This window comes from Penicillium vulpinum (assembly GCF_028829585.1).
Source record: "Penicillium vulpinum strain IBT 29486 chromosome Unknown utg000003l_segment0_segment0, whole genome shotgun sequence".
Lineage (NCBI taxonomy): Eukaryota > Fungi > Ascomycota > Eurotiomycetes > Eurotiales > Aspergillaceae > Penicillium > Penicillium vulpinum.
In genome coordinates, this window is record NW_026643243.1 from 8,055,201 (window position 1) to 8,081,653 (window position 26,453).

A 26,453-nucleotide genomic window follows, 5' to 3' on the forward strand; every position below is an offset into this window, starting at 1 on the left:
CAAAAGAAAGACAAAAGAAAGACAAAAGAAAGACAAAAGAAAGACAAAAGAAAGACAAAAGAAAGACAAAAGAAACAACAAAAAGAAAAAAGAAATCCCTTCCTCCGCATGAAAATAAAAACACAGGCATCAGCCTGGCAGGCCTTTGATACCTCTACCAGCACTGAGCCCCAAACACTCCGACCTCCTAGAGGATGCCCGCCGTCGACATCTTCATGTACTCCGGGGTCAGATCACGGGTGATCTGTTTGACCTCCGGAGCCTCAGGAACAGGGCGAGCAGCCACATGAGCAGGCTCTGGCGCCCCTAGAACGCACTGTTAGCATATCAAGGACAAGCGCATTGAGGAGATCAACTTACTTAGTTCCTTGGGGATATGCCAGTCCCCCACCATCTTCTTCCAGCCCTCACACTTCTTCTTGTAGTCCCGAAGCTTGGGCTTAAGCTTGGGCTTCCACTTTTCCTCACACTTGGGCTTTATCAGACAGTAACTAATAAATCTATTAGTATGCTTTTTTGCTCGGTGGGTGGATGGTGGACTTACAAAGTGCCTCCCAAGGCGATTGCACCGATGATCACGATGATCACGAGAAGAAGTGTGGCTATGGAGTTTTCCTTCTCCATATTAGCCTCGTATTGCTTGACAGCCCGAGGCGAGAGCGTGCTGACGTCGACAAAGCCTAGAATAGGAGCCATGTCTTTCTAAATGTTGTTTGATGCTTGGGAAAGATGTTTTATTGATGAATGAAGGCAAAGATTTGATGGAGCTTGATGAAAAGTAGATGTAGTTGGAGAATTGAAAATCGAGGAGAGTTGGAATTCACGAGGATAATATAGACTTGACTGCGAGTGCTACTAAGCTAGATATGGAATGAGCGATTATGTATGAAGCTTTACAAGTTAGGGTTTGTGCCGGATAGTACCCAGGTGGAAAGAGGATTGGTAGTTCGACCTACTAAACCACATTCGAGGGTATACATTTCAAACCCTTGGTTTGCTATTTGGTACTTTCCTGCTTAGAGAACTGCCAGGTACTTTCAGTTGCTTCAACCTTGATGTGAGTCAGGTATTATACTTCATGCATCGGAGACCAACCGACGGCGAGAAGGAGTATCTCTGGTTGTACATAGAAAAGACGTCTGTATATTGTAAGGTGATAAACCTACTGATCCTTTTGAAGTGATAACACCAAGGGCAAAAAAAAAAACACAAAAAGTGTAAAGACATCCGAACAAGACATCGGAGTGGTGTCAAGGTCACGCCCATAATATCATATTATCTTGAGCCAGATAAATCAGATTATGAAGTCTTGCATCTGTCATGGACAAAGGCATACCGGCCGACTAGTAATCTTGTGGCCCTAGTATAGAAAGAAATCATATAGTTAGTATAGGCGGTACGAGAGGAAAGCCTGGGTAAATAATAGTCGATGAAATAGTTTTGATATAAATGAACATCCAACATAATGTAGGTACAAGTTTTGGGTCCAAACGCCATCTATGCAAAAGACCCAAGTAGATTAAGACATGTCCAAGAACAAACAATAGATCACTTGCGCTTCTTGCCGCGTCCACGGCCACCAGAGTCTTCATCCGGGTTCTTGCGCTTCTTGCCCTCCTTACGCCAGTAATCATTACGCTCTCTCTTCTCGCGCTCGGCCTTCTTCTCCAGACTATCAGCCACCTTAGCACGGTAGACCTTGCGGCGCTCCTCTTGCTTGACGGCTCGCTTAGCCTGCTTCTCGTTACGCATGGTAGTGAGCTTCTGCATGAGGTCACGGGCCTTCTTTTCCTCGCCTCCGAGGACAACGGCACGCTTCTGCATGTAGGTCTGCTCCTTGTGGCCTCTCATTTTGGTGATCTGCGACTTGAAGGGAAGCTCGGAAGCCAGCTGTCTTGGCACACGGAGCGGGTTGAAGTGACGCTCTTGTCTTTCAATGGGTTTGTAAGTCGAATCTTTGAGTTGGGGAGTGGGGATGCCTTGAGAGTGACGGACTTCACCGGTCAAGCGCATGCCTTGCCATCCGTTATCACCCTTTTCGCCATCAACCTGGTCCAACAAGTTGGTCACAGGATTATAGTAGCGGTGAGGCTTAATGGGGTACCAAGCACGTAGGAAGACAATATCGCTCATCAAGATCTTGTCCTCGAATGTAGCACGGAAACAGCCATCGGGTTTGGATAGCGCACGCTTGATCTGACCGCGAATACCAGAGACAGTCTTGATGGATGCGCCTTCGAATTTGGCGATTTCCAGCGCAGAGGTGAACATGTCCTTGATGAAAGCGGTGTTCTTGAAGATTTTGTAAGGGTGACCAGTAAGCTTGAGCTTCTTGACGATTTCTGTATGCTCATCCACGCTCTGAACAACACCAGTGGCGGCAATGCGGAAACCGGGGTTCTTGTTCGAGAACGAGTTCACACACAAGAAACCGGTATTGGGAGCGACAAGAGGACCGTAGAAGGTAGCGAAGCAGTGCATATGCTCAGGTGTGTACTTAAGCATGCGGTTTCGCGTCCGACTGTCGGAGGTACTGTAAATAGGCATGGTTTGGAAGCGGCGCCAGCCAAGTGAGAAGATCAACGGATCGTTGGTTTTAAGAATCTTCTTGTGCCAGCGATGTCTCTTGATCCGGATCTGCACGTAACCAAATCGGTCCTCAGTAGGTGAGAGACCACCAACGATGACAGGGAAGCGAGGATTGAACTTGGAGACAAACTCGTAAGGTACGTTCTCAAGGACGATACGCGCATAGGTGCCGGCTTTGTAACCTTCAGCTCGGGCACGCGAGGTAGGGTCAAGAGTCTCGAATTCCGCGCGGTTGATGTCTGCTTGCTTTTGCAGCTTGGCTTTCTGCAGATCGTACCAATCGTCTTCCCCGAAGTGGCCATCAATACCATCATGCGTCCCGTCCTGGGTCTTTCCAAAGCCTTCGCGGTCCTCTTCCTCGAAACGTAGCTTTAGTTCTTCCTTCTTTTTGGCATTTCGCTCACGCTCGGCTTCCAGGTCGGCAGCGTTTTCGGGTTCATCATCGCCTTCTCCTTCCTCGTCTTCATCGCCATCTTCCTTGATACCGTTGAAGACTTCGCCAGACTCCAAGTCTTCATAGTCACCGTCGCCCTCGTCTTCATCCTCATCCTCGTCCATATCATCGTCCTCATCATCAGAGGCACCACCAGAGAGTTTACCAGTGATGAAGCGGAGTTTGATCATCTCGAGCAACTCCTCGTCCCGCCACTTCCGCTCCAGCTCATCGTAATCGTACTCTGGAACGGCGCGGAAGTCGGCTTGGTCTTTTTTCTCGTTGTTTGTCTTCTTGAAGAAGTCCTCGCCTTCGTCGTCAGCGGTTCTATCTTCCTCGTCCTCCTCATCGGAATCTTCACCGCGCCATGTCTTCACGACATCAGCTGGTGTAATTGACTCGTCATACATCATTCTTGACAGGTCGGTGACTCGGAAAGGAGGGCGCTTTCCGTGAAGAGACTTGGCATTGGCAAGCATGTTCTCCTTCCACCGAACATTGCCCTCCTCATCTTCTTCATCTTCTTCATCGTCCTCATCTTGTTCTTCATCCTCGTCTTCATCGCCGCTCTCGAGTTCCTGGTCTGAAACTGAAGAAATGGAGCCCAGATCAGAGTCACTGTCAGCGAAAGCCATTTCTTCTTCCTCTCCACCAGCATTTCCGTTCTGTTTGGCCTTAAAACGGGATTCAAAGTCTGCAGGCGCAGAAATTTCGAGTTCGCCTTCATCATCTGTCACGTCATCTTCGTTGATATCTTCATCGGCTTCTTCTTCGCTATCGCTGTCGAATCCTTCGGGGATATCTATGTCGTCTTGTTCGGGTACGGCCACGCGGGCGCGGCGTTGATCTTGCCGTCCCGTATCATCGTCATCCGCTTTATCGAGGGCCTCGCCGCCACGGAAGAGACGAACACCCTGGTCAGCCTCACCCAGCATCTTGCGCTCGCCTTGAAGACCAACAACAAGGTGCTCGCCAAGACCCCGGCGTTCCTCATCGTCCGAATCCTCGTCCGAGTCCCGGTCAAAGGTATTTGTCTTAATATCGATGTAAACTGCATCCTTGTCGACCAGGACACCGCCGACATCAGACATGGGAGCGAAAAGAAGCTTCTGGTGCTCGCCAAGCTTGCGCCTGTTGGACTTTCCTGTTATCTTGGCGATCTGCTGGTCCATGTAGGGAGTCGGGCATGGATCGGGCAAGCTCTCAATGTTGGCAACAGTCAGATCACCCACACCAGGAACATGGACTCGGGCGCCATGGGAGGGGAAATTAGTGCCGCGCAGGTAGCCGTAGAGCGCGACTGTGCGATCACACTTTTTGTTTTCCTCGATCTTAGTAGGTGGTGTAATATCCAAGAAACGATCTGCAAGAGCGTAAGGGTGCGAGTTGCGCCACACGAGTGGACGAGGATTTTTCATGACGGACAAGAATCGGGAAAGGTTGTGCACTTCACGATCGGGGTAACGGCCGTTGATAACACCAGACAAGTAAAAGAGCTTTGCGCCCGCGTATAGCTCACTCCAGAAACGGTGCTTCAGACGCTTCTTTGCATCCTTCAAAGTGCTGTGCTTCTTGAACTGATCAAGGTGAGTAAGAATACCGAAAACATTACCCGGCATACCAGCCGTCTGTAAGGCGTTCAAAAACTCCATGGTCTCCATCTCGAATCCAAAATTTCCGTCAATCATGAGAAGCACAATATCTGCGATCTTAGAAATATCGATCGCAGCTGCGAGAGAGTCGGACGGACATTCGATGAAGGTGAGACGCTTGCGCTTGGTTGTAACAACGGTCAACGGACCTTGCGGCGAACTGAGAGTTTGCTTGGTGTAGCGGCGGATCAGAGACTTGAGCAGAGTTGTCTTTCCAACTCCCGGGGGTCCCACGATGGCGACAACGACTGGCGGGGCCTCTTCGGGCATACGATCCACGAGGGGGACATGGAGTCTCTTTTCTCTGACCTAGAGAAGAAGTCTAGGTTAGCATCAATCGACTAGTAGAAAATTTTCATATGCATACATCATGCGACCGCGCAGCCTGCTTATTGAGCTTTCCAGGTCTGGAAGTGACAAAGGCTTTCGGATTAGCACCTGTAAAGCAAAATCTTTGTTAGCATGGGCTTGAAAGCAGAATATTTGTAGATGTATCGGAGCGGTCTCGCCATACCCTCAAATTTCTTCTTCTCTTTGGCAGGGCGATGCGCCCTGTTGGATTGATCCTCCATGCTATCTGTAAAGAGGTATGATACCTCAACAGATTCACTGCTTTTATCAAAAAGAAATAAAGGCAAGCGCAATCGAGGTAGAGGACTTTCCCCAACAGTCAAAAAATTAGCGGTAATTATTTTTTTGCCAAAGCGGAGTAGATAAATCTTAGTCAGGATATTGGATATCTGTCGGTGCATGAAGCCCGGCATACCGGAGGATTTATTAATCCTTCATGTTTTGTAATTAATATATGTAATCGAGGCTTCATATAAATTGTACCCGGAAGCCGATACAGAAATACAGAGAGTTGAAACCCATTCATTGGACCCCCCTATTTTACAATACCACTTGCTCCAACAATATCTAAATGCCTGAGGCATTAACAATTCTGTGCCTTTGGCCTGAGGCAGAAAGATTTTGTCGGCGCAGATACACCAGGATACCGGAGGATTTATTAATCCTAAGTATGCAGTAATATTTCTTATGTAATCAGGACAGTATAAATTGCCAGGAAGTCAATACAGCAATACGGAGAGTTGAATACCATTCATTGGACCCATACATTTCCACCATACGGAGTAGTCGGACAGTTATGAGCCCGGTTCGCACTGAATAAGACTACTATATCGGCATATAGTACCTAGCAACTTGCTAGAAACTGTCTTATAAACCTCCACGAAGCCACTCCGCAGAAAGTCATCCCTTGTTTCACATCAAAACAACACAGCATCCAGCAATGGAAACAGCATCGATTCTCTCCGCCATGAAGGGCGATAAACTGAAGGATGCACCGCAATGGCTCACCTGGTTTGCGAAGGTGCAGCTATACGCAATGCAAAAAAATGTCTGGGATCACTGCAACCCGGATACCCCGTCAACTGAACGACCTGATACTCTAAAGGAACCGGTACAACCAGAATATCCTGAAGAGGGCACCGAAACAGATCGAAGGAAATGGAGAGACCAAGCAGACGTGTATAAAATGAGCTATACTCGATGGGAGAAGTAAGCAAAGGGACTGAGTGATGTAAATGAATATATCCTCACCTATCTTGACCCAGTACACCACCTCGCACTGATCATATATCGTACACCGTATGATAGACTTGTGTATCTGAAGTCTCGGTTCGCTCGATCGACCGCGTATAAGGAGGAAATCCGAATGAGTTGGAAAGTGTTTGTAATGCAGAAGCCGACTGGAGACATCGACAAGTGGCTCCAAAAGTGGAACTCGCTAAGGGAGTAAGCGGTTAGTCTTGGTATTAAGGACGGAGATACCAATAGGGACTTCCTGCACGCCGTGAAAGAAGTTCTACCTATATAGTGGCAAGGCAAATACCAGGAAATAGTGATAGAAAAGAAGGTGTACGATACCCGAGATCTCCTTGAATCATTCCGCGCGATGAATCGCGAGATAGGAGCACAGGTGGTGTTATTAACCACTCCTCCAAAAGGCGCTTTCTCGACCTGGTAAGGTCACTAAGAGGCGAAACCGGAAATAAAGTAAGAGAAGCTTCCGTTTGAGAAGAGACACTGCCCTTGTGGTAGCTTACACCCGAAGTATAAAGTTGCTACTTACTGGCTCCTAAACGAAGCGATTCGGCCAGAAGGGTATACCCTAAACGAAGGGAAACTAGAGAAAGCAAAGAAGAAGTTAGGAAAGGACCACGCTTGGAAGCAATAGGTGGATAAAGTGATAGCTGAAGCTCAGTAAGCTCAGCAAGCACAGGAAAAACCAGCCGAATCCGCCAACTAAGTCAGCTTTGCAACCACTTTTCGAAGTAAGCCAAGTGAAGCTATACAGATTAGCAAGCACGTGCTCTCTGTGGTAAAGGTAGGCGAGCCCTCCCTCCGTGACCGGTGGATTCTTGATACCGGATCAAGTATATATATCTGCAATAACCGAGCCCTATTCGTCGACTTCACACCTGATATAATTGACCTAACAACCGGAGATAGTACTACGTAGGTGCTAGGGAGAGGTAAAGTCAGACTTTTAGGGAGACACCCGGTAAAGGGAAGGATAGAGATCACCTTAAGCGACGCTCTATACTCACCAAGTTTCTATATAAGTCTCGTGTCGTACGCGATACTAAAGAAGAAAGGCGGCCTCTGGTGCCAACGTACAAACTGTATACGGGACCCAAATAATAGACCTATTGTCTGTGTGAACCTATAGGATCAATTCAATCTCTGGATCTTTAATAAGCCAGGCGAGGCTCCGCCACAACAAGTATATACTGTGCAGTAAGCACAACGGAAATCAGTGAAGCCATAGGAATCAAGGGCTTCCTCTGAAATTTGGCACCGACGCCTAGTATACATTCAACCGCGGACCGTAGCAAAGCTTACTACTATAGTAGACGGCGTTGTTCTTGACGATAAAGGAGGAGTAAGCACAGAGTAAGAATCTCTATATCAGACCTGTAAGACAGGAAGTGCTCCGAGGCAGATTTCAAGACGACAAGTTGGACGTACCTTTGGACGTTTTGGAAGGGTGTATTTCGACCTAATTCAGCTGCAGCCAGCCTACAATAAGCACCGCTGGATATCCCACTTCTACCTAGAAGGACCGAGATTCCACTGGATTATGACTTACGAAGTGAAACCTAAATATCAATTGGCTATCAACCAGTTTGTATAACTTGTAAGAAATCAGTGGAAGCTGCTAATCAAGGCCTTCTACTATAACAATAAAGCAGCAGCTAGCAGAGCAGCGGAGTATAGTCTCACAAGAGATAGTATCCTGATATATCACTCCCCCCTAGGGCACTCAGAGATGAATGGGTATACTGAGAGATCAGGTGGAATGATTATCACCCGGATACGTATACTCGCCCTCGAAGGGAACCTCCTAAAGGAGCTATAGCCGGAGTTCGTAAGCGCCGCTGTATAGTTATTAAATCGTACACCAACGTATATCGCCGCCGAGAATCGGTGGGTGGTACTATAGGAGGAAGTAAGGAAGGAAGTCGCACTATAGGCGCCGAGGATAAACCTATCAAATATTAGGTTATATAGAAGCTTAGTGTACTGCAGGATTGAGAAGTAAGTACAGTCCGATAAGATGAACCTACGTGCAGAGATTGGCTTCGTAGTGGGATACCTTACCTCGAATATCTGGAAGATCTGGTTCCTATATAGTGGGAAAGTGAGGTATATTAGGGATACAGTCATTGACGAGACACGAAAATATACCCCTGATTATGAGAAATATCAGCCTATCCCACTACTAGCTATAACGGGACCACAGGAACTCACCGTTAAGGAGGTCGCACAGGTGATAAACCACCAAATTACTAGTTAAGAGGAGACTAGTACGATAGAAGAGAGGACTCAGGATCTACAGGAAGCACAGGAGCCTCAGTAAGTACAGCAGCAAGAGGAGGTTCCGTAATAAGCAGAGGTCTAAAAGATAACAGTTAACCAACGAGGGACTACCCTAGTCCAGGGGGTAGGTAATAGGTTATATTGGCCGACCCTAGACCCTCCACCATAAGCACTACCAGGTTCCTTTCCGATTGAACAGCCCCTACTACCACTACCAATCACCCCACCGCAGGAGTAAGAGAGGTATACTGGCTCTGGTTAGGGGGTGGATACCGAGGGAGATTAAAGGGACCAGATCCAGCAAGAAGAAGCGGATCTTAAAACCACTGAAGACGAACTAGAGAAGTAACTTTAGGCAGAGCTACTGGCTCCGAGAAGAGAGATAATCGGAGATATAGATACCAGTAATATACTCAGTGGTAGGCGTAGACGCCAAGTAAGGCAGGAAAAAGACTTCGCCTACGCGATAAGCACCACCTAAGAAGTGGAACCGCCGGCGCTACTCTATACTTTTACCGCTGGCTTATACGCTGAGAAACCAGACACTCGCCGCCACCGAGACGACCTCCTACTACCGCCAAAATACTGGAAGGATATAATAAACCACCTATTTCAGGAAGGTTTTCTCGCAGCGATAAGGAAGGAGATCAACTCCCTCTCTGAAAAGGGGACTTTTGAGGTTATTAAGAAACCAAGAGACCGAGGGAAGCAGATTCTCCCTCTTTTATAGGTGTTCTTATATAAATTTGACCAGGACGGGTACCTTTTGAAGCTTAAGGCCTGTATCTGTGTGCGCGGAGACCTTGAAACTATCTCTCACGAGGAAAAGAGAGCTGCTACGCTAGCAGCAAGGACAGCGAGGATGATTTTTGCCTTGGTTGCTGCCTTTGATCTTGACCTAAGACAGAGAGATGCTGTCACCGCGTTCCTAAACAGCAAGTTAGACCAAGAGACGTATACACATATACCTAAGGGATTTCAAAACCTAGGTAAATGCTGGAAGTTACGTCGCGCGCTATACGGTCTACGGATTTCACCACGACTTTGGCAGCAAGAAGCAGTAAGCGTGCTCCGCAAGCTAGGTCTACAGCAAGTGCCAGAAGACCCATACGTTTTTATAGGAAAAGGACTACTGGTTTTCTTCTATATAGATGATATCCTAATCGCCAGTTATACCAATGCAAAGGCGCAGGCACAGCAATTAGAGCGAGATCTCGAAGCACACTGGGAACTGACCGATCATAGAGAAGCAGTATAGTTCCTAAATATACGAATCATTCGAGACCGGCAACAAAAGAAGCTCTGGTTATATTAAGATAGCTATATAACAAGCATTGCTACCCGATATCACTTAACAGAAAGGGCACCAGTCTATACTCCACTGCCGGTTGAGGAATTAACCCCTTTTCAGGGGGTGGCAACGCCAAAGGAAATCCTGCTATACCAGCAAAAGGTGGGCTCAGCAGGGTATACCACCATTATCACTAGGCCCGACGCTGCAAAGGCGACCGCGAAGCTCGCGCAATTTCTCACGAACCCCGGTCCACAGCACCAGCAAGCAGCTAATCGAGTCATCACCTACCTCTACTCCACCCGGAACCTAGCGATTGAGTACGGAACAGCCAATACTGGGACCGACTCGGTGCAGTTTGTAAGTAACGCTTCGTATAGAGACCACCCGGATAGAAAAAGCTCAGCTGGGTATATCTGTCAAGTATACGGCGGTCCAATTGACTGGAAAGTAAGCAAGCAACCCACAGTGACAATATCAACCACAGAAGCAGAGCTACTCGGCCTATCGGAGGCAGGAAAGCAGCTCCAATGGTGGCGCCGATTGCTTCAAAACCTCGCCTTTACTCCGTCACACCACCTGACAATCGACTGTGATAACGAGAGGACTATCAGCTTATTGACAAGCGAGGACACAGCTTTTGAAACGAAGCTTCGATATATCGATATTCACCACCATTGGCTCCGCCAGGAAGTCCAACAGGGTCGAATACGGGTGCGCTGGGTGCCTACAGCAAGCATGGTTGCTGATGGCCTCACCAAATTGCTCACTCGGCAAAAGCATGAGAACTTCGTGCGACTGCTCAACATGGTTGATATAGGCCATCTTATAGACTAGGAATTACAAGATGATACAGCGATCTCAGCAAGCATACTGGGACCGCTGAGGGGGTGTGTCGGCGCAGATACACCAGGATACCGGAGGATTTATTAATCCTAAGTATGCAGTAATATTTCTTATGTAATCAGGACAGTATAAATTGCCAGGAAGTCAATACAGCAATACGGAGAGTTGAATACCATTCATTGGACCCATACATTTCCACCATACGGAGTAGTCGGACAGATTTCCCTTCACCGGCCCGGTCTTTTTAACATGAGACAGACATCACCCCGCTGCTTGAGCTTTCCTTGGGTCTAGGTTCCGCATGATAACAGGCGCTATCTCACACGCACTCCTTTAGAAATCGCAGGATGTAACTTCCTTTCACGGCTAGCATGCGGGGCAGAAGTCGTCGATATCGGGAAGCCTCCGATGATCGAAAGCTATAAATGTATTCCGTATCTTCCTCCAGATTCTATGAATCCGACAGTGTTCCTCTACTAGACTTTTGTGTAACAATCGGTCTATATACAACCCCGCAAATTGCATATAATGTCTGCGCGTCGGCCACCTCCAGCTTACACAGCACCGCCCAATTCGGGAGTTCATGCAACTTCGCAGTTGTACCGATCAATCTCCAAAACCGCATCCAGCCCCTCCGCACGCATTTCGAAGGAATCATTTACTATCAGGCCATGCTCTGCCCAAGCATGGATTGTCCCCGCTGGCCACATCTGCCGATTGACCACGCCGAAGGGACCACAGGTGGGAGACTTAAACATCTGGAATGCAAATAACCCCCGAGAACGGATGTGGGCTGCGCGTACCCGACAGATCCACGCCTCCCACGTCTCAGTGGGTGATCGGCTATGGTCAAACCTACCGTACCTGCGGCCCCTCGTAACGATCACGGGGGACTCACTAGGAGGCGGACAACTACATGACGTGCTTGGACCAGATGGAAAGCGCAACCCAGAAGTCGCGTTCGGGACTACGCAGTTTGGTGGGCGAGTGCATGATTTGATGGGCACTCGGTGCGATCCTTACGTGAACTTGCTTATGGGTGGAGAGACCTTTGACTTCCACTGCCATTCGAACCTGACTCGTTCTGTCATCCCCCATGGACTGACGGAGCTAGATGTCCATGATGTCTTGAATGTGTTTCAGGTGACAGGTTTGGATGAGGATGGAAAGTACTTCATGGAGACCTCCCCTGCAAAGGTGGGCGAGTACTTTGAGTTCTTTGCAGAAGTAGATGTTCTCTGCGCGCTATCTGCGTGTCCTGGCGGTATGGCACCTTTACAGTACACAAATGCCTTTTTTTATGCTAATGATACTCCCAGGTGATCTTTCTAATTGGGGTTGGGATGATAAGGAAGGTGATATGGGAGCCACTTGTCGTCCATTGGGTGTGGAGGTATATCAACTGGCAGAGGGCAAGGTCCTAGAGGGATGGAAGTCTCCAGAAAGTCCCAAGTACAAGGGAATGCACGGTATGAAGATGCCTCCCCGCGAAGAGGATGGTTACATTGGATTCTAGGGCAAAAATATCAAATAAAATTACAGAGTCGTCTATTGAAGCGTTGTTGAAGACCTGCAAGACATATTGCCTCGCGTGCCTCGGATATGATGTCATTGCCTCACATTGTTACATCAACAGCGGTCCCCTCCTTTTCAACATAAGTTGTAGGCCAGATTGGAATTATAAGGGGGAGTATAGAGTCATTTCAGTAAGGGATGCAATAAAAATCCGGCTTTGAGAGAGTATAATGTAGAAGCAACCAGGCCCATGTCATACCTACATGTAAGACCAATAGATCACGACATAGTCAAGTAACACGGGGATACCCAAATAATTTCAAGCATACATACTACACACATATGTACATATATACATTCTACGCCAAGGAGATGAAGAGTGAAAGAGAAAGGGAAAAAGGGTGATGATTGGAAGGTACCTGCTTTAAAAGGCACCTTCCCCCAAAATAAAGTGTAGCCTCCCACCCCTCAAGCCCCTCTCTTATAAATTCTTTCTTTCTTTCTATTCTCCCTTTTCCTTTATCCACGCTTTCCCACTCGGACACATATTTCGCTATCTGACACCATGCCCCTTTACAACGTGAGTTCGGTTTTATTTTGGAATCAACCGAACTAACATCTACCTAGATCACGCTGAAGACCGACGCTCCCGTCGAGGAGCTGGAAAAGTATGTCGCATTATTACAATCTCAAATACCTTGATACTAACATGTCTTCTTAGGGCCAAGGCCTCGGTCAGGGAGAAGGGTGGTGTCATCAGACATGAATACAGCATCATCAAAGGCTTCACGTAAGTCGTGGTGCGATCTATGTCATCAAGACGCATACTAATATATGGATCAATATTAGTGCTGAGTTCCCCGATGACAATGTCCAAACCTTCGAATCTACTGAGCATGTCCACGTTGAGCAGGATGGTGCAGTGGAGACTCAGTAGATGTCCCCAGTCAACATTGCTAGGACTGAAGACTCCAGTGGCTGTGGATGTTCTGCTTTATGACCGAACGGAAACACTAAAGCTGGCTATCTGGGTGGCCTTTTCTTTTCTTTTTTTGTTTTGCTTCAGCGAGACGACTTGATACCAATTACGCGACCTGTTTTCATCCGTGATGCCATGTACATCTTATGAGTCCATCTTTTCCAAATACGAGAGGTACAGGCATTCATACAGATGGAGCAATTTTCCTGAATCCAACTATCAAGTTGAGTTATGTGCACAGTGTGTATGAATTTAAATTTGAGTGAGCATTATGCAACTATTCGAAAGTAGAAATCCATGTAAATATACCTTTCGCTGGTGAAATAATAACAACCTTGGAGGTTTAATCCCTGTGTTGATCTGGGGATATTAGACCGATGATATCCGCACCGCCGATGCAGATCTTCCGTCCCGAGGTTTCACTGTGAACTCCCGCTCAACTCTCTCTATTTCATGGCAATTCACAATGACAACCGCAATATCTAAAGCTATGCCTTTTCGGCCTGGCTGCCGAGCCCTTCCAATTACAAAACCTCGCTTCTTTCGTCAATCATCAACGCGGAGTCCAAACTGGGCGGGTCGCCCATTTGATGTCGCCAAAGACAATGTTGCGGAGCTGGCTGCGAGTCCCCGTCGGCCATTGACACTTGCAGACCTTCTAAAGTCAGTTCTACATATATATATTATATAACTTATACCAGAGCTGAATCAAAATGTGCTAAATTTATGTCAATCCCTCAGACACGGCCGCCCACCTTTGAACAAAGAAGCTCTTCTAGCCTCTGCCAACTTCACACTTTCCCTCCTCCCCGCCCGACTAGCTTCACGGATCCAAGCATTACGAAACCTCCCTTTCATCGTCGTCTCGAATCCCCATGTCTCTAAAATCTACCATAATTACCTCCATTCGCTATCAACCCTCATACCATACCAACAGCGCCGCATCACGACTCTCGAAGAAGAGAAACAGTTTGGGGATGTACTGGCAGATCTCGTACAAACACATACAAATACAATTCCCGTCCTTGCACGCGGGTTTCTGGAGTGCAGGAAATATGTCAGCCCGGCTGACGTGACGAGCTTCCTAGACACGCATCTACGTGCACGTATCGGTACACGCTTGATCGCGGAGCAGCATCTAGCTCTTCATTATGCCTCCCAACCTATTAGCGATAACCCATCCGACGGTGCTGATGCACCTGCGTCCAATAACTCGATTCCATCAAACTACATAGGCGTCATTGACACAGCTTTGCAACCAGCACGCATCATCCGGGTATGCGAGGATTTCGTTGGAGAAATCTGTGAGCTCAAATACGGAGTGCGACCACGTTTGAAGATTGAAGGTGAGCCCGATGCCTCCTTTGCTCATATCCCTGTACACATCGAGTACATTATCACGGAGCTGTTGAAGAACGCATTCCGGGCAACTATTGAGAATGGAAATGAGCGTGAGCCCATCGAGGTGACCATCGCTGCGGCTCCAGATGTTCCCGGACATGAGCGGTCGATCTCGGGTGATGCCGATGCTGGCTTTGAGCTTGATTCCAAGCTTGCTGGCGCCAATGAGAATGAAACTATCGGGTACTCGGCTCCGTCATCTCAGAGTATTACAATCCGTATCCGTGACCGTGGTGGTGGTATTCCGCCTGAGGTTCTCCCCCATATCTGGTCGTATAGCTTCACGACTTTCTCCGACATGGACTGCCAGGGTTCAGAAAATGGCAACATGGATGCCTTGAACACCATCTCTGCTAGCGGTGGCCATCTCAGCAGTATTGCAGGTCTTGGTTATGGATTGCCTCTCAGCCGAGCCTACGCTGAGTACTTCGGTGGCGGCATTGCGGTGCAAAGTCTGTGGGGATGGGGGACAGATGTTTACTTGACACTGCAGGGAGTTGGGAGAATCGACTGATGAAGCCAATGGAACGAAAGCATTAGATACCCTGAACAAGATCAGCATTTTTGGCTAGTACTTCCAACTCTTGATATCTGCAAATAGCTTTGCCTTTTACAACCTTGCCTTGGCCGATGGCCGGATAAACAGATCTATGAAATCCGAGATCAAGGTATCTGGATTTTGAACAGCACCCAATATTCGACCGATCTCCGTTGCAGAGAACATAAGTCCCATATTTTGGAAAAACTTATCTTGTACTGCAGCTAGTGTTTTGGCGTTCCGCGCATGTCCTACAGGATATTCAATCAGTATTTCAGGCAACGAGGACCCATCTGTGAGGTAGACCGTCATCCCTGCACCAATACTCTTCTTTTCCAGATCCAAGTAGTCCTCCGTGAGCCTAGGATCAGACTGCACCATGATTCTTTCTCTCAGTGCTTCAAGCTCCTCACTATTTGCCCATGGGCTTTTGTCTAGATAGTCCGCAGCCTCTGGCGGACTACCCTTCAAGAAAGCCAAGGCAACCACATACTGAATGCAGTGGTCACGATCAGCAGCGTTGTGCAGCGGCCCATGCTTATTGACGATCAAAAACGCAGCAGCTGTCGTTCGCAGATTTATTCGCTGGGTCTGTTTGAGTGGATCGTACAGGCCCCTCTGTCGAAATTGACGCGCTTGCAAAACGGCTGTCTCCACGGCCGAGATCGCATGCCCTTCTACCGGCATGCTTTTGAACAGTACATTCTGCACCGTCCACGACCCAAATGGTCGTGGAAGTACAAACCCCGCCTCACCAAAAGTCCGCTCCAAAAATCCCCATGGCTTCGCGCTCAACGCCCCTGCCGAACCAGGCTGGTCGTCCTGCACCAGTAGAGCCAACTGCACAGCTCTTCTCGCCGCATCGCCTGCTGCCCACCCTTTCCTCGGGATAGTATTTTTGCCGGATCGGTACACCCGGTTCGGATGGCCATCCATCCAAACATGAGAAATAGTCGCCTTGGCTTGTTCTTCTGTCATCCCAAGCAACCAAGAAACAACAGCAGCAGAAGCCAATTTTACCAGCACCACATGGTCAATTCCATAAGTATTAAACGCATTCCGCATTTGATAACACCCCTGTATCTCGTACGCCTTGACCAGCGCAATGAGCAGCGTCTGTATCGTCAACGGCGGACCATCGTGAACCAGTCGACCAGAAAATTTTGCACGCGACAGCCAATCCATGACTGGGAGTATAGCACCGATGTTATCTGCAATTCAATCCATATCTTAGTCTCACCGGCAGAATTCCCAGCTCCATGTCTTCAACAAACCATACCTGAAGGATGTCCCCACTCCGCACCACCAAGCGCATCATTATGATCCAAATACCGAATCAGGACACCCAGATCGAAAGCACCCTTTACGGGATCGACCTGTAACTCCGTTCCCGGGACTTTGAATCCATCCGGCACGACTGTGCCCTCGACCACGGGCCCGAGCAGCTTTCGGCATTCGGCGCTCGTCGCTGCTGTCTCGATCGCGCAGCCCATTGCATCCAGCAGGGCTGTCCGCGCACATTTCCAAATCGATTCATCGTCTTCGTTGAGGGTGTGGTGGTAGACATAGTTCACTATGTCGACTATTGGCTGGTCGTATGGGCGAGACATTTATGTAATGATGGGTGTTTTGGAATTTTGGTCACTCAGTGGACTGGTTTTTATAAAATCAAGGGGACAATGGCAATTTGTGATTTTGGTATATCTGGGGTACATGTTGTAGAAGTCCTCGGCGGATTTCCTGAATTGGTCCGGTCGCACACGACGATCTTTTGACTTGTTTCATACCTTATGAATGTTCATATTTGTTTTCACATCGTGGTCTGCTACTCCTGGTCATGAACTCCAGCACCTTGAACCCAAGTATCTCGTAAGAAGATAGTTTCATATATCATTCATTCACATTGCCAAAGAGATCCAACCAAGGGTTATCCAGTCTCTCTATATCATCAAAATGTCCCGAAATAGTGAAAGCAACCTCAAGCACATAAGCAAATGAGTTTCCCGAGGTCTAGAATCCGCCAACACCTCTCACTCGCTGTACAGCGCCAATGGCTCCTTTAGCCCAACTGAACCGGCCCGGTACAGGCCCAATCGAGCCCGGTGGGATCTCGCCGGTCTCAGGATCATGCCAGCAGCCATCCTTCGTATTTGCAGCGCCATATTTGGCAGTATTTTGATTGCGATTGATCAGCTGCGTCCAAGCACGACAAACGAGCGCAGAATCAATAAGAACATTGACTTCCTGACTGTGGAAGAATGACTGGGTATCGAGGTTTCCATTTCCTGGAAATATTGTTAGATACAGGGATACAGTATATGTACTACTCTCATGGTGTTTTTCTTGGGACTTACCTTGGATCGCAATCTGCTCATCAACAATCATCAACTTAATATGACAGCTCCGCTTCTTGAAGCTATTATGAATCGGACGAGTCTGGTCCTTGCCGACATAATAGCATACCCGTAGACAGGATTTCTCTTCGTCGGTCTCGAGGGAGTTGTACATCCTGTTCGCAATCATTTCGTTCGTCCCATTTTGGAACGGGAGGAGCTCGCCTGCGTCGTTGTAGCCAAGGCAGAGATAGCAGGATACCACGACGCCCCGGCGAGCGGCGTTAATGAGGGGTTCTATTAGAGGCTCGGCGTTCATATTTGGCGTTTGAATGAGTATTGAGTGCTGGGCGTTATTTATCGCAGAAAGCCATGCTGAGTTTTGCGGAGTGTGGACGCTGCTGTGGTTCGGGGCTTGAAGAAATGGAGAGTCAGGGTCATGTTTGGCTGTTTGAGGGAGTTTCTTTTCGAGGTTTTGACTTACATCCATATGGTTCTCTATTTACCACTGCCATTGCAAAGGGCTCGTGGCGAGGTAGGATCATATAAGGGTTGAACATATTATCCTGATCGCTGTCTGGTGCGTCGCCTGTTGTTTTAGGCTGGATAGTTGTATCTTTTTAGTTGTTAGACATTGTCATAAATAGTGCACAAATTTCACATACTGAGATGACGGCTAACAGCCTGTGTGCGCGTTTCGTCGCCTTGTGGGTAAATACAACCGTTGACTCTTCGGGCCTCTTTTTCAAGGTCCTTATCATAATTTGGGGAGTCAGTAGTATGCTCAGGAAGAGTCGTATCTCCATTCTCTGTAGAAATACCGTTCCTTTCTTCGTGGCATGGTATCGGAGCATCTCTCGCTGGAGAGTTCAAAAGTGGGAACGGGGGGTCGAGAAGCTTTCCCCATGACAGTAAAGCAGTATCATAGAAAGAATCAACAATCGGGCCCTCGATATGGGATAGCATCTCAAGGTTGTCGTTGTCTTGGATATTACTGCTCTGGATGATCGCCATGCGCCGGTCAATAAGAGTAAATTTGGCATGGAACGTCCCAAAGACAGGCCGATGAAAGTTGATGACTTGGAGATCAATATTGGGGATCTCGCTTGCGGCAGGCAGCTTCACCTTTCCGCCGACATATTGTTCCTCGCGGACACTCAGTCTATTATCCCATGCCTAGTGCTTCATTAGAGCCATGTCTGTAGACCGTATTTGATATACATCAGAAGCAAGAGCACTCACCTGGCGAGGATCTCCACGATCATAGATCATCTTCATAACTATTTTCTGTCCCCTTTCTCCTGCTCGTTTTGAAAGTTCCCGGATGGCATTCGTCACTAATGTCGATGCATCCGAATAGATCCAGAAATTGGTACCCAAAAAGACTTCATGTTCAGCGCGCACAATGCAATTCGCTAGGTGGCGACAAAGATCAGGTAACGGAGCGACAATTGTCAGCGGTAGAACTCCTGTGCTTCCCATCAGATGGGGCGATACAACCCCAGACATTGGGTTCTTTTCTAAACAACATAAGGCGTCATGATAAACCTAGTGAACATGTGTTAGATTCTTCACTCTTCCAATGTCGATATAGAAAATCAATTTCACCTTGAGGAATAGATCACTCGTTTCCACGGAACCAAAGTTCCCGCAAGCGCGAGCTTTTTGTAACTCATCCAACGCTTCCCATTCCAACGCTTTGTCGGCATCTGATTCTTCCGCGCCATCGTATGTCTTCGACGCATGATGACTCTCGAACAGCTCATGAAATAGCTTCTGCGGATTCTGCGACGAGTCACGGGCTAATTCTGAGGTCACTGTCTGCCCTTGGCACATATTGTACACCTTGCGTGATACCATCTTGCAACGAAATTGACTGGGACTTGGGGGTTTTCGAACGATTAAAATGATTCCAACGATAGAAAAGGAACAGGTTGCTGCAAGTAACTTAACAAGTTCCAAGCTGTTCAATATTGTTCCAGAAAAGTTCCACGGGTAGAATATACCTTCCATGGCCGAGATGACGTAGGCCTTGGCCCTTAGCTGATGAGAGGCTTCTAGTTTTCGGTGAAAGACAAATGGGTCAAAAATGGAGGCATTCAATCAAAATGGAGTTAAGGAATTGTGATGCCTAAATATTTTATCTTGGCTCTCTAAATGCAGAATGCCCAGGTCTTCTAATCTCCCAACTTGATATTTCAGCCCTATGACGTCGGATGCTTACCCCACAAAATAAATAGTGCATAGCCGTTCCTGATGCTAAATTAGATACATCATTACATTGTGTACAAATTGGAAAAGAGGACTGAACTTATATGTAGAAGTCTGCTGTTTTTACCCTGAGCTATTTGACTACCATGCCTCATGCAGATACCAAACACACAGTTTCAAAGGACCTCAATTTGTAATTATTATGAGAGGCCAAATGCCCACCTATTTGCGTTGTCATCTGCATATATCTGCCAATACATTTTATTTCGTGACTTTCGTGACTGATCAATTCAGTTCAGAGGTGTTGAAAGAAAAAGATCACATCGGAGCTACTGGCTCCCCGACATATGAAATCTCTGAGCTCCTCATTTGCATTTCCTTGGTCCCAAAGCCCGTAAATTGGAAATTTTCCAGTTGAGATTTCTCCGACTTGAAATCCCCTTTTTGCACAGTAGCTTTGGTCTTAGTGTTTTTGGCCTGTTCAATCCCAAGGTCAATATCTCGAACTCCCCAAACAGACCGGCGGGGTGTCTTGACCCCAGTTTTCAAATATAGATCGAGTTCGTTGACATAGTCATAAGCATCCTTGCCGGCAATGGCCAGTCTTTCATAAGACTCAAGTCCTCCTAAGCGCCACTCGGGCAAGGGCTTGCGTGTATGTCCCAGATCATAGACATAACAAGGGCAGCCCTCCTCATCAACCGCCTTTCGACGCGCAAACTTAACATCAGGCCCGATCGGTGTGTAGTCTTTGATCTGCTTCTCTCTAAATCCCACTACTGGATGAATATACTCAAAAGTCTCTCCCAGCAGGTTTCCGTCTTTGTCGAAAGCATCATAACCTCCAGGCGTGCGCCTCTTTGACCCGTTGGCGTAGTAAAATGGTGTAAAGCTGTCTTTCAGCGGGCCTGTTCCCCAGCCATAGCTGCGTCGCTTTTCGATGGGTTTGGCAGGAGTTGTGGAGGGATGTTTGAAAACAGAGGCTATTGCTGCAGCCTTGCGTTGAACCCAACCTTCCAAGGAGGCATCGCGGTCTGTATTTTCGACTAGCGTTGACATGTGATATTCTCTCTCTTCTCGCTCCTCGGCGAGATACTCGTCATTGATCGACAGGTAGGGTTTGATCTGATCCAGCATCCAGGAAAAGGTGATATTAGACATTTCTTCCATGTCACCTTCGTTTAGGAGGGTGTCACTCGAGCCCCCGCCAATGTTGACATGATAGCCGGGGAACCACACTTGTCTCAATGTTCGGGGGTGGTGCTGGTGCTTGTGGTCGTCTTCTAGCTTTATGAGTCTTCGGGTCTCCTTGTTCAAGGCTCTGGCGGTCTCGTTGAGCCTTCGGGCTGCGTTGTTGACATCCTCATCACTAGCCCTACCGCTACCCTTCAGACGGATCGCTTCTTGCAAGAGGTCGTCCCATTGTTGAGCTTTCTGATCAACCATCGTCTTCTGGATTTTTATATGCTCTGAAGTGACGTTTCCAAATTTGTGGAGATACCACAGAGTAGGCGAAAAGGCGTTGCGGTGTTCATCGAGGGCCAAAGCCTGGAAAGCATGTTTTACATCTGGGGACCGTTTGTCAGTATTTTACTCACCATGGAACCACACGAGACAAGAATATTGAATAAAAAGAGAAGATTGAAAACTTACTAGGTGAAAGCCCAACATTTTCCCACCCATCCTTATCCATCCACCACAAGAGCCACGACGGCAGCTTCATTCCCAGCACCTCTGGCATTCCAATAGCGCCGACTGTGTCATAAACGCCAACAACTTCTATATCTCTCGACCCTTCCTGGGCCCAGTCGCCTTCAGGACGCTTTTCAAATACGAATCTCTCGCCTCGAGCTCCCTGGTTCTCATCCGCCTTTCCATCCATCCACTCAAACCAGAGGTCACTGCAATAAAACCGCTCGCCTGGTTTAGTTTTCTTATAAACCTCCCAGAGATCAGGAAACCGGTTCAAATCCTGTTTGCTGCAGATACCAATATCCGAGATCAAGCCAGCAATGGCCCGGGCCGTGAAGGCGCCCCTCGAGAAACCAAAACACATAATCTGATCGCCGGGTCTGTAGTTCAAGACACAGAAATTATACGCCTCGACAACATTCCCTTCCAGGCCGAGACCAATGGCGCCTTCGATCTTTTTCGCCAATGGACCTGAGGTCGTGCCAATTCCGGAATCGTACCAGACGATTTGTTGCCATTGGTGCCCGTGTGAGTCGGTTCCGACACTGTTCAGAGCGCGGCAGAGACGTGTAACATTAGATGGGACATTTTTTTGGCCTGAGACGGCAGATTGCCATGTTCCGTCGCAGCAGATGATTATGCGCTTGCGGATGGGCTGGGCCTTTGAGTCTCTTCTCTGTTGGGCTGTGTATGATGGCTCATGAATTTCGGAGCATAGAGACATTGTGTAAGTATTATGGGATTTGATGCGCTGTGGGGGAGGATTTGGACAAAGTCTACTACTAGGTGGGTAAGACTCCATCTATATAGCTTTGATTTACACCCTTGTCTATGTTCTTATGACTGTTTCTGCACGAATAGGGTCATCTTGAGGTCGCTTTAAATCATCTATTTTGTCTACCTGCATAAAGCCACCCGCTAGTATACGAACCCCAAGCCCACTTTGGAGCCCACTTTGGGAAGCCTAACCCGGTGTCAAGTCACTCAGGCGCGCCATTATTTCTGTTTTCTTCAGCTTGTGCAGGGATTAAAGCACATCACTGGTTCAGCTTACGATAGTTTCGCACCTTGGAAGCCAATAATCACCCGGAAATGCATAGGCCCCAGCTGCCCCAGCTGCCCCAGCCCCGCATGGTCAGCCTTATCTTCAGTTTGCAAATATCAGCGACGGGGCGGTCCAGCTGTAAACTTTCTCAGGAGTGCCGAATCACAAATCAATATACCTGAGCTGAAATTTTTAATTTTTGTGCTTGCACCAAAGCATGCGTAACTATGCTATGTGGGGATAGCCTGGTGAGGTGGGCGGAGGGCGGACGGAAGGAAGGTGGGCACTGAAGCCTGGAAGCCTCCGGGGTCAGCCCTGGAGCGCTAAAAATGCGCTAAAAATGCGCTAAAACTCCTGAGGTCTAAATCAATCAATAGTCCTTGTTCCATATAATAAAAATGTCTATTTTTTCCCTTCCGTCACCGTTTGAATGAAGGTCTTTTCTATCGTGACATGATTTGGCGAGATTCCCGGCTCAGGGTTCAGGGCTTCCTGACTGCTGTTACTAATACTGAGTTTATTTTTCCGCTGTGACGAGACGACAATGACTGTCTTGTTGTCATCGGGGTCGACATCAGGACGCCAGTATTTTGTGTTCTGCGATCCTTTCGTGGGCTCGCTTTTCAAGCTGGACAGTCGGTATGGCCCGCAATACTTTCCTTCCCGGGATGACTTATGATTAAGAGTCGAATTTTCATCCAGGAGCCAGCGGAATAAAGGTCGAAGGGTGACAAGACTGCCTGCTATAATTCCAAGGCCTGTCTCTATGATAGACCAGATGGCGATTTGGTAAGTGGTGTCTAGAGGATGTTAGACTTTGTCTTGAGGCAAAGGGTTGGCGACATACAAAGGAAATTCTCATCGGCATAAAATCGTAAAAATGGAATTCTGCATATCACTGCCACGCTCGCGCTTTTTATTGTTAGCAATGGATTCATCTTCACTGGCCGGGTCAAAATATCACATACATTGCTCCTAGCCCGAGGATTCCTCCTACTGCAAACTTCGTCCGGCTATTCATTTGCAGCTTCCAGATGAGGAAAGCGGGTAACAGGCCAAGTGCAATATCACATAGAATAGTCACAGAGCTGTAAAAATATGCGATATTCACAATTGTGGACATGTGCAGACATGTCCCGGTGCTGGTTCCATCCACTTGTCGCCAGAAGTGGGAGATCGGATTACAGGTGAAGAGCAGCACAAACCAGAACATAAGCCCGATAGTAATGACGGTAGCAATAATGCTCCAAAGTATCAGTCTGTAAGATTTTTTGACGGCCAACCGGAGAAGCGCAAGGGCAATTGATATTTTGGCAACTACCGAAGCCCATATGTAGAGCATTTGGCCCAGCCACCACCACTATAGAAGATAGTTAGCAACGAGAAAATCTTCCAATGTAAATATTACATACAATAAGTGCTCTCTGATAGATCTCCGTACTTATAAATTCTGCACGGGGGTGTCCGACCCCATTCGATGATCCAACTATGCAGCAAGCATTCAAAATTATAAAAAGGATCTATGGCAAATTAGGATCTTATCACACCATGTCGCATCATTCGGGGTCACCATACCAACGCAGCAACCATCAAAGCATCATCCCAGCCGAATGCTCGGAGGATATTCAGTCGCACGAAACTTCGTAGTGAAACGGTGATAATGGATATAGACATCATCACAATTGAGACGATGAAGATAGCAAGACTTCGGCCCTCAAGGGGCATTGAGTGTCCCATTTTGGCACAGCTCTAGCTTTACTGAACAGCTCAGTCACTTATTCATATCCCAGTTCAGATTTTCTGAGTTGCACTCGTGGCAGTTTGAAAAAGATTTGCCGACCTCGGAGATAAAAAAAAACCCCCCGCCAAGAAAAAAAAAACAATGAACAAAACAAAGGCAAAACAAAGGGAATTTTTCCGAGCCAGAAGCTGTCTACAATTCGGGGATCAAGACTTTCATATATTTCCAAGACTCAGCCCGAAAAAATCCCCGGACTCTTCCATAGCGAAGCCTCGAAGCCAGCGTTAGCGGAGAATTTTTAAATTGTTCGCAGTCAAAGCCTAGATCAATTGAGGAACCATAGGCGATTATAGCGCATAGGGGCGCATAGCCCCCACGTCCTAGCCCCGTTCGAGCCCAAAGGCGTGCGCCATGCATGTATGTAACATCAAATCAACGCCCCGGGCTTCCTAAATTTTGAATACTGGAGACGCCAATAAACCGCCGACCAATTATAATCGACGTAGTTTTCCCTGATCTATTTAACTAGCGAAATGAGGGGCTATTTGGGATGTTCGTGCCGAGATCGCGTACCGTATTGGCAATCTACGGAGTAAAGCGGGTTCAGATGTAGATCTGGTGGCCTAAAGGGGGGCATTATTGTTTCAAAAGAACGCCAAGTTATCAATTTATTGTTAATTATTGTAGTGTTTCGGGGGGGTTATTGTGTAAAATATAGGTACGTGCCACGATTGTAGTATATTTAGTCTTTTCAGGGTGTTTTCAGGGTGCAAATGAGTCAATAGCACAGCCTTGGAATAAGTAGGTACATTAGTTCAGGAATTTTATAACACCCCTGAGTCAGGACCCTATTACTACGGGATACTATATACCTACGGGTCCACTACTGTCTACAGATCCATGGATCGAGATGAGACCTAACAGCCTTGGAGAGAGACCTTCTAAGGTCTGTCCACGTGGACCTGTGGACCTAGAAAGATTCATCTTTTGATCTTAATAGGGCAAAATGGAGCTATTTTGATCTTACAAACAACCATAGCTTGTTGTTTCGCACCTTGAGAGAGAAGGTCGAGAATTTGGGTTTGAAGGCTTAATATCAATACGAGAAGGCATTATTGTATACGGTCGGGATGGCTTCAATTCCATTAAATATGGAGAATTGTACGGTCGGAAGGCTGATTTTAGCTTTAATTGCATTCACATGCGAAGCCTGGCCACTATGCACCTTCGCAGTTGGCCGCCTTTGATGCCATTTTGAGCCTCTCATCGTCGACGGCCTTGGCCTTGGCGCCACATGTGTCTATGCACCGCCGCGACCAGCCCAACCTACTCCCGTTGGTGGTCCCACTCGTGTTAACCACGTAGCTTAGGCATAACCCCATCCCCTTTGGCCGTTTCAATGATGGAAACATCTCCTAGGATAGGAGGATCCCAGGAACAAAAGTGACTGGTGAACTACAGTGACCAGTCCAGTGCAGACATAGTAGGACGTCCACCCACAAATTAATATAAGCAGCATCAATCCGGGCATTCCAGGAGCGGAACTGGGAAAGCATGATGGCCCACAGCTGTGTCGATCGAGTAACAGCTATCGCCAAGCATGGCCTTGTAAAAGGTCTTACAGTTGCCCTGATACCAGTCATCTACGGCTAGGCCCTCGTGGACATCGGCTGGGGAGTCGAATTGATGTTGTGGCGTCTGGGGTATGCACTCAGACGTAGTAGTTCAGCCAGAAGTTAGAGCATGCTAATATAAACGTGTCAGTGAATGGCTATATATAGAAGGTGAAATGATATAAAAGCGGCAGTCATACAGCTGTCAATGCCGCGATTCTAGGCCTTGAATGAGGCATCGGCCATGCTGTAGTTGGTCTCAATCATATCGCATTGACCGCTAGATGCGATGAGAGAGGGAAACTGTCACAATTGGGTGATACACCCGCAATTTTCCACCAACCTTGGAAGATTGACCGCAGCCCAATGCTCTTACTCGGATTTGGATTCTTTAATATACGGTTTGATTTCCTGGTAAATATACCTAATCTATGTAGTCTTCCAAGGTTCCCCATCTCTGACAGAAGTACTATTAGAACTCTAAAGGTATGGGCCAAGCAAAGTACAAAAATTGCAAAAAAGCCCTGGAGGATAGGAGTATACATCTCTAGTCATTCGTTTTAATTGTCATTCTTTACCATTCTACCCACATTCTTTGGATTCTTGTCTACACATATGGCACTATGACTCCCTCCTAGCTCATCACAGTCTTGGGGACAATATTTCTACTCTCTAGGAAAGCCAGGATC

At 47.5% G+C, this 26,453-nt stretch overlaps 9 protein-coding genes across 9 annotated transcripts; 3 read left to right on the forward strand and 6 right to left on the reverse strand.

Annotated features, from left to right (window-relative positions):
- Nucleotides 1-187: 187 nt before the first annotated feature.
- On the reverse strand, nucleotides 188-696 carry N7479_008086 (uncharacterized protein; the record flags this gene model as incomplete). The annotated part of the gene is made up of 3 exons (XM_057255780.1): nucleotides 188-306; nucleotides 361-491; nucleotides 545-696. The coding sequence occupies 3 exons, from the start codon at nucleotides 694-696 to the stop codon at nucleotides 188-190; spliced, it is 402 nt and encodes a 133-aa protein (XP_057109642.1).
- Nucleotides 697-1,548: 852 nt separating this feature from the next.
- Nucleotides 1,549-5,246, reverse strand: N7479_008087 (GTPase BMS1; the record flags this gene model as incomplete). Its single annotated transcript, XM_057255781.1, has 3 exons — nucleotides 1,549-4,983; nucleotides 5,042-5,112; nucleotides 5,189-5,246. The coding sequence occupies 3 exons, from the start codon at nucleotides 5,244-5,246 to the stop codon at nucleotides 1,549-1,551; spliced, it is 3,564 nt and encodes a 1,187-aa protein (XP_057109643.1).
- A 5,978-nt stretch (nucleotides 5,247-11,224) lies between these two features.
- Nucleotides 11,225-12,212, forward strand: N7479_008088 (urea carboxylase-associated family protein; the record flags this gene model as incomplete). Its single annotated transcript, XM_057255782.1, has 2 exons — nucleotides 11,225-11,960; nucleotides 12,016-12,212. The coding sequence occupies 2 exons, from the start codon at nucleotides 11,225-11,227 to the stop codon at nucleotides 12,210-12,212; spliced, it is 933 nt and encodes a 310-aa protein (XP_057109644.1).
- Nucleotides 12,213-12,776: 564 nt separating this feature from the next.
- Nucleotides 12,777-13,148, forward strand: N7479_008089 (uncharacterized protein; the record flags this gene model as incomplete). Its single annotated transcript, XM_057255783.1, has 4 exons — nucleotides 12,777-12,791; nucleotides 12,839-12,879; nucleotides 12,933-13,001; nucleotides 13,061-13,148. The coding sequence occupies 4 exons, from the start codon at nucleotides 12,777-12,779 to the stop codon at nucleotides 13,146-13,148; spliced, it is 213 nt and encodes a 70-aa protein (XP_057109645.1).
- A 508-nt stretch (nucleotides 13,149-13,656) lies between these two features.
- N7479_008090 (alpha-ketoacid dehydrogenase kinase family protein) lies at nucleotides 13,657-15,105 on the forward strand (the record flags this gene model as incomplete). The annotated part of the gene is made up of 2 exons (XM_057255784.1): nucleotides 13,657-13,853; nucleotides 13,932-15,105. The coding sequence occupies 2 exons, from the start codon at nucleotides 13,657-13,659 to the stop codon at nucleotides 15,103-15,105; spliced, it is 1,371 nt and encodes a 456-aa protein (XP_057109646.1).
- Nucleotides 15,106-15,201: 96 nt separating this feature from the next.
- On the reverse strand, nucleotides 15,202-16,739 carry N7479_008091 (putative 2-methylcitrate dehydratase (PrpD); the record flags this gene model as incomplete). The annotated part of the gene is made up of 2 exons (XM_057255785.1): nucleotides 15,202-16,340; nucleotides 16,409-16,739. 2 exons carry the CDS (start codon nucleotides 16,737-16,739, stop codon nucleotides 15,202-15,204), a joined length of 1,470 nt encoding a protein of 489 aa, XP_057109647.1.
- Nucleotides 16,740-17,139: 400 nt separating this feature from the next.
- N7479_008092 (IQ calmodulin-binding motif protein) lies at nucleotides 17,140-19,475 on the reverse strand (the record flags this gene model as incomplete). The annotated part of the gene is made up of 6 exons (XM_057255786.1): nucleotides 17,140-17,414; nucleotides 17,484-17,876; nucleotides 17,947-18,078; nucleotides 18,128-18,638; nucleotides 18,705-19,010; nucleotides 19,071-19,475. The coding sequence occupies 6 exons, from the start codon at nucleotides 19,473-19,475 to the stop codon at nucleotides 17,140-17,142; spliced, it is 2,022 nt and encodes a 673-aa protein (XP_057109648.1).
- Nucleotides 19,476-19,991: 516 nt separating this feature from the next.
- On the reverse strand, nucleotides 19,992-22,089 carry N7479_008093 (T6SS phospholipase effector Tle1-like catalytic domain-containing protein; the record flags this gene model as incomplete). Its single annotated transcript, XM_057255787.1, has 2 exons — nucleotides 19,992-21,241; nucleotides 21,327-22,089. The coding sequence occupies 2 exons, from the start codon at nucleotides 22,087-22,089 to the stop codon at nucleotides 19,992-19,994; spliced, it is 2,013 nt and encodes a 670-aa protein (XP_057109649.1).
- A 723-nt stretch (nucleotides 22,090-22,812) lies between these two features.
- Nucleotides 22,813-24,147, reverse strand: N7479_008094 (uncharacterized protein; the record flags this gene model as incomplete). The annotated part of the gene is made up of 5 exons (XM_057255788.1): nucleotides 22,813-23,210; nucleotides 23,258-23,322; nucleotides 23,379-23,770; nucleotides 23,823-23,930; nucleotides 23,986-24,147. 5 exons carry the CDS (start codon nucleotides 24,145-24,147, stop codon nucleotides 22,813-22,815), a joined length of 1,125 nt encoding a protein of 374 aa, XP_057109650.1.
- Nucleotides 24,148-26,453: the final 2,306 nt, after the last annotated feature.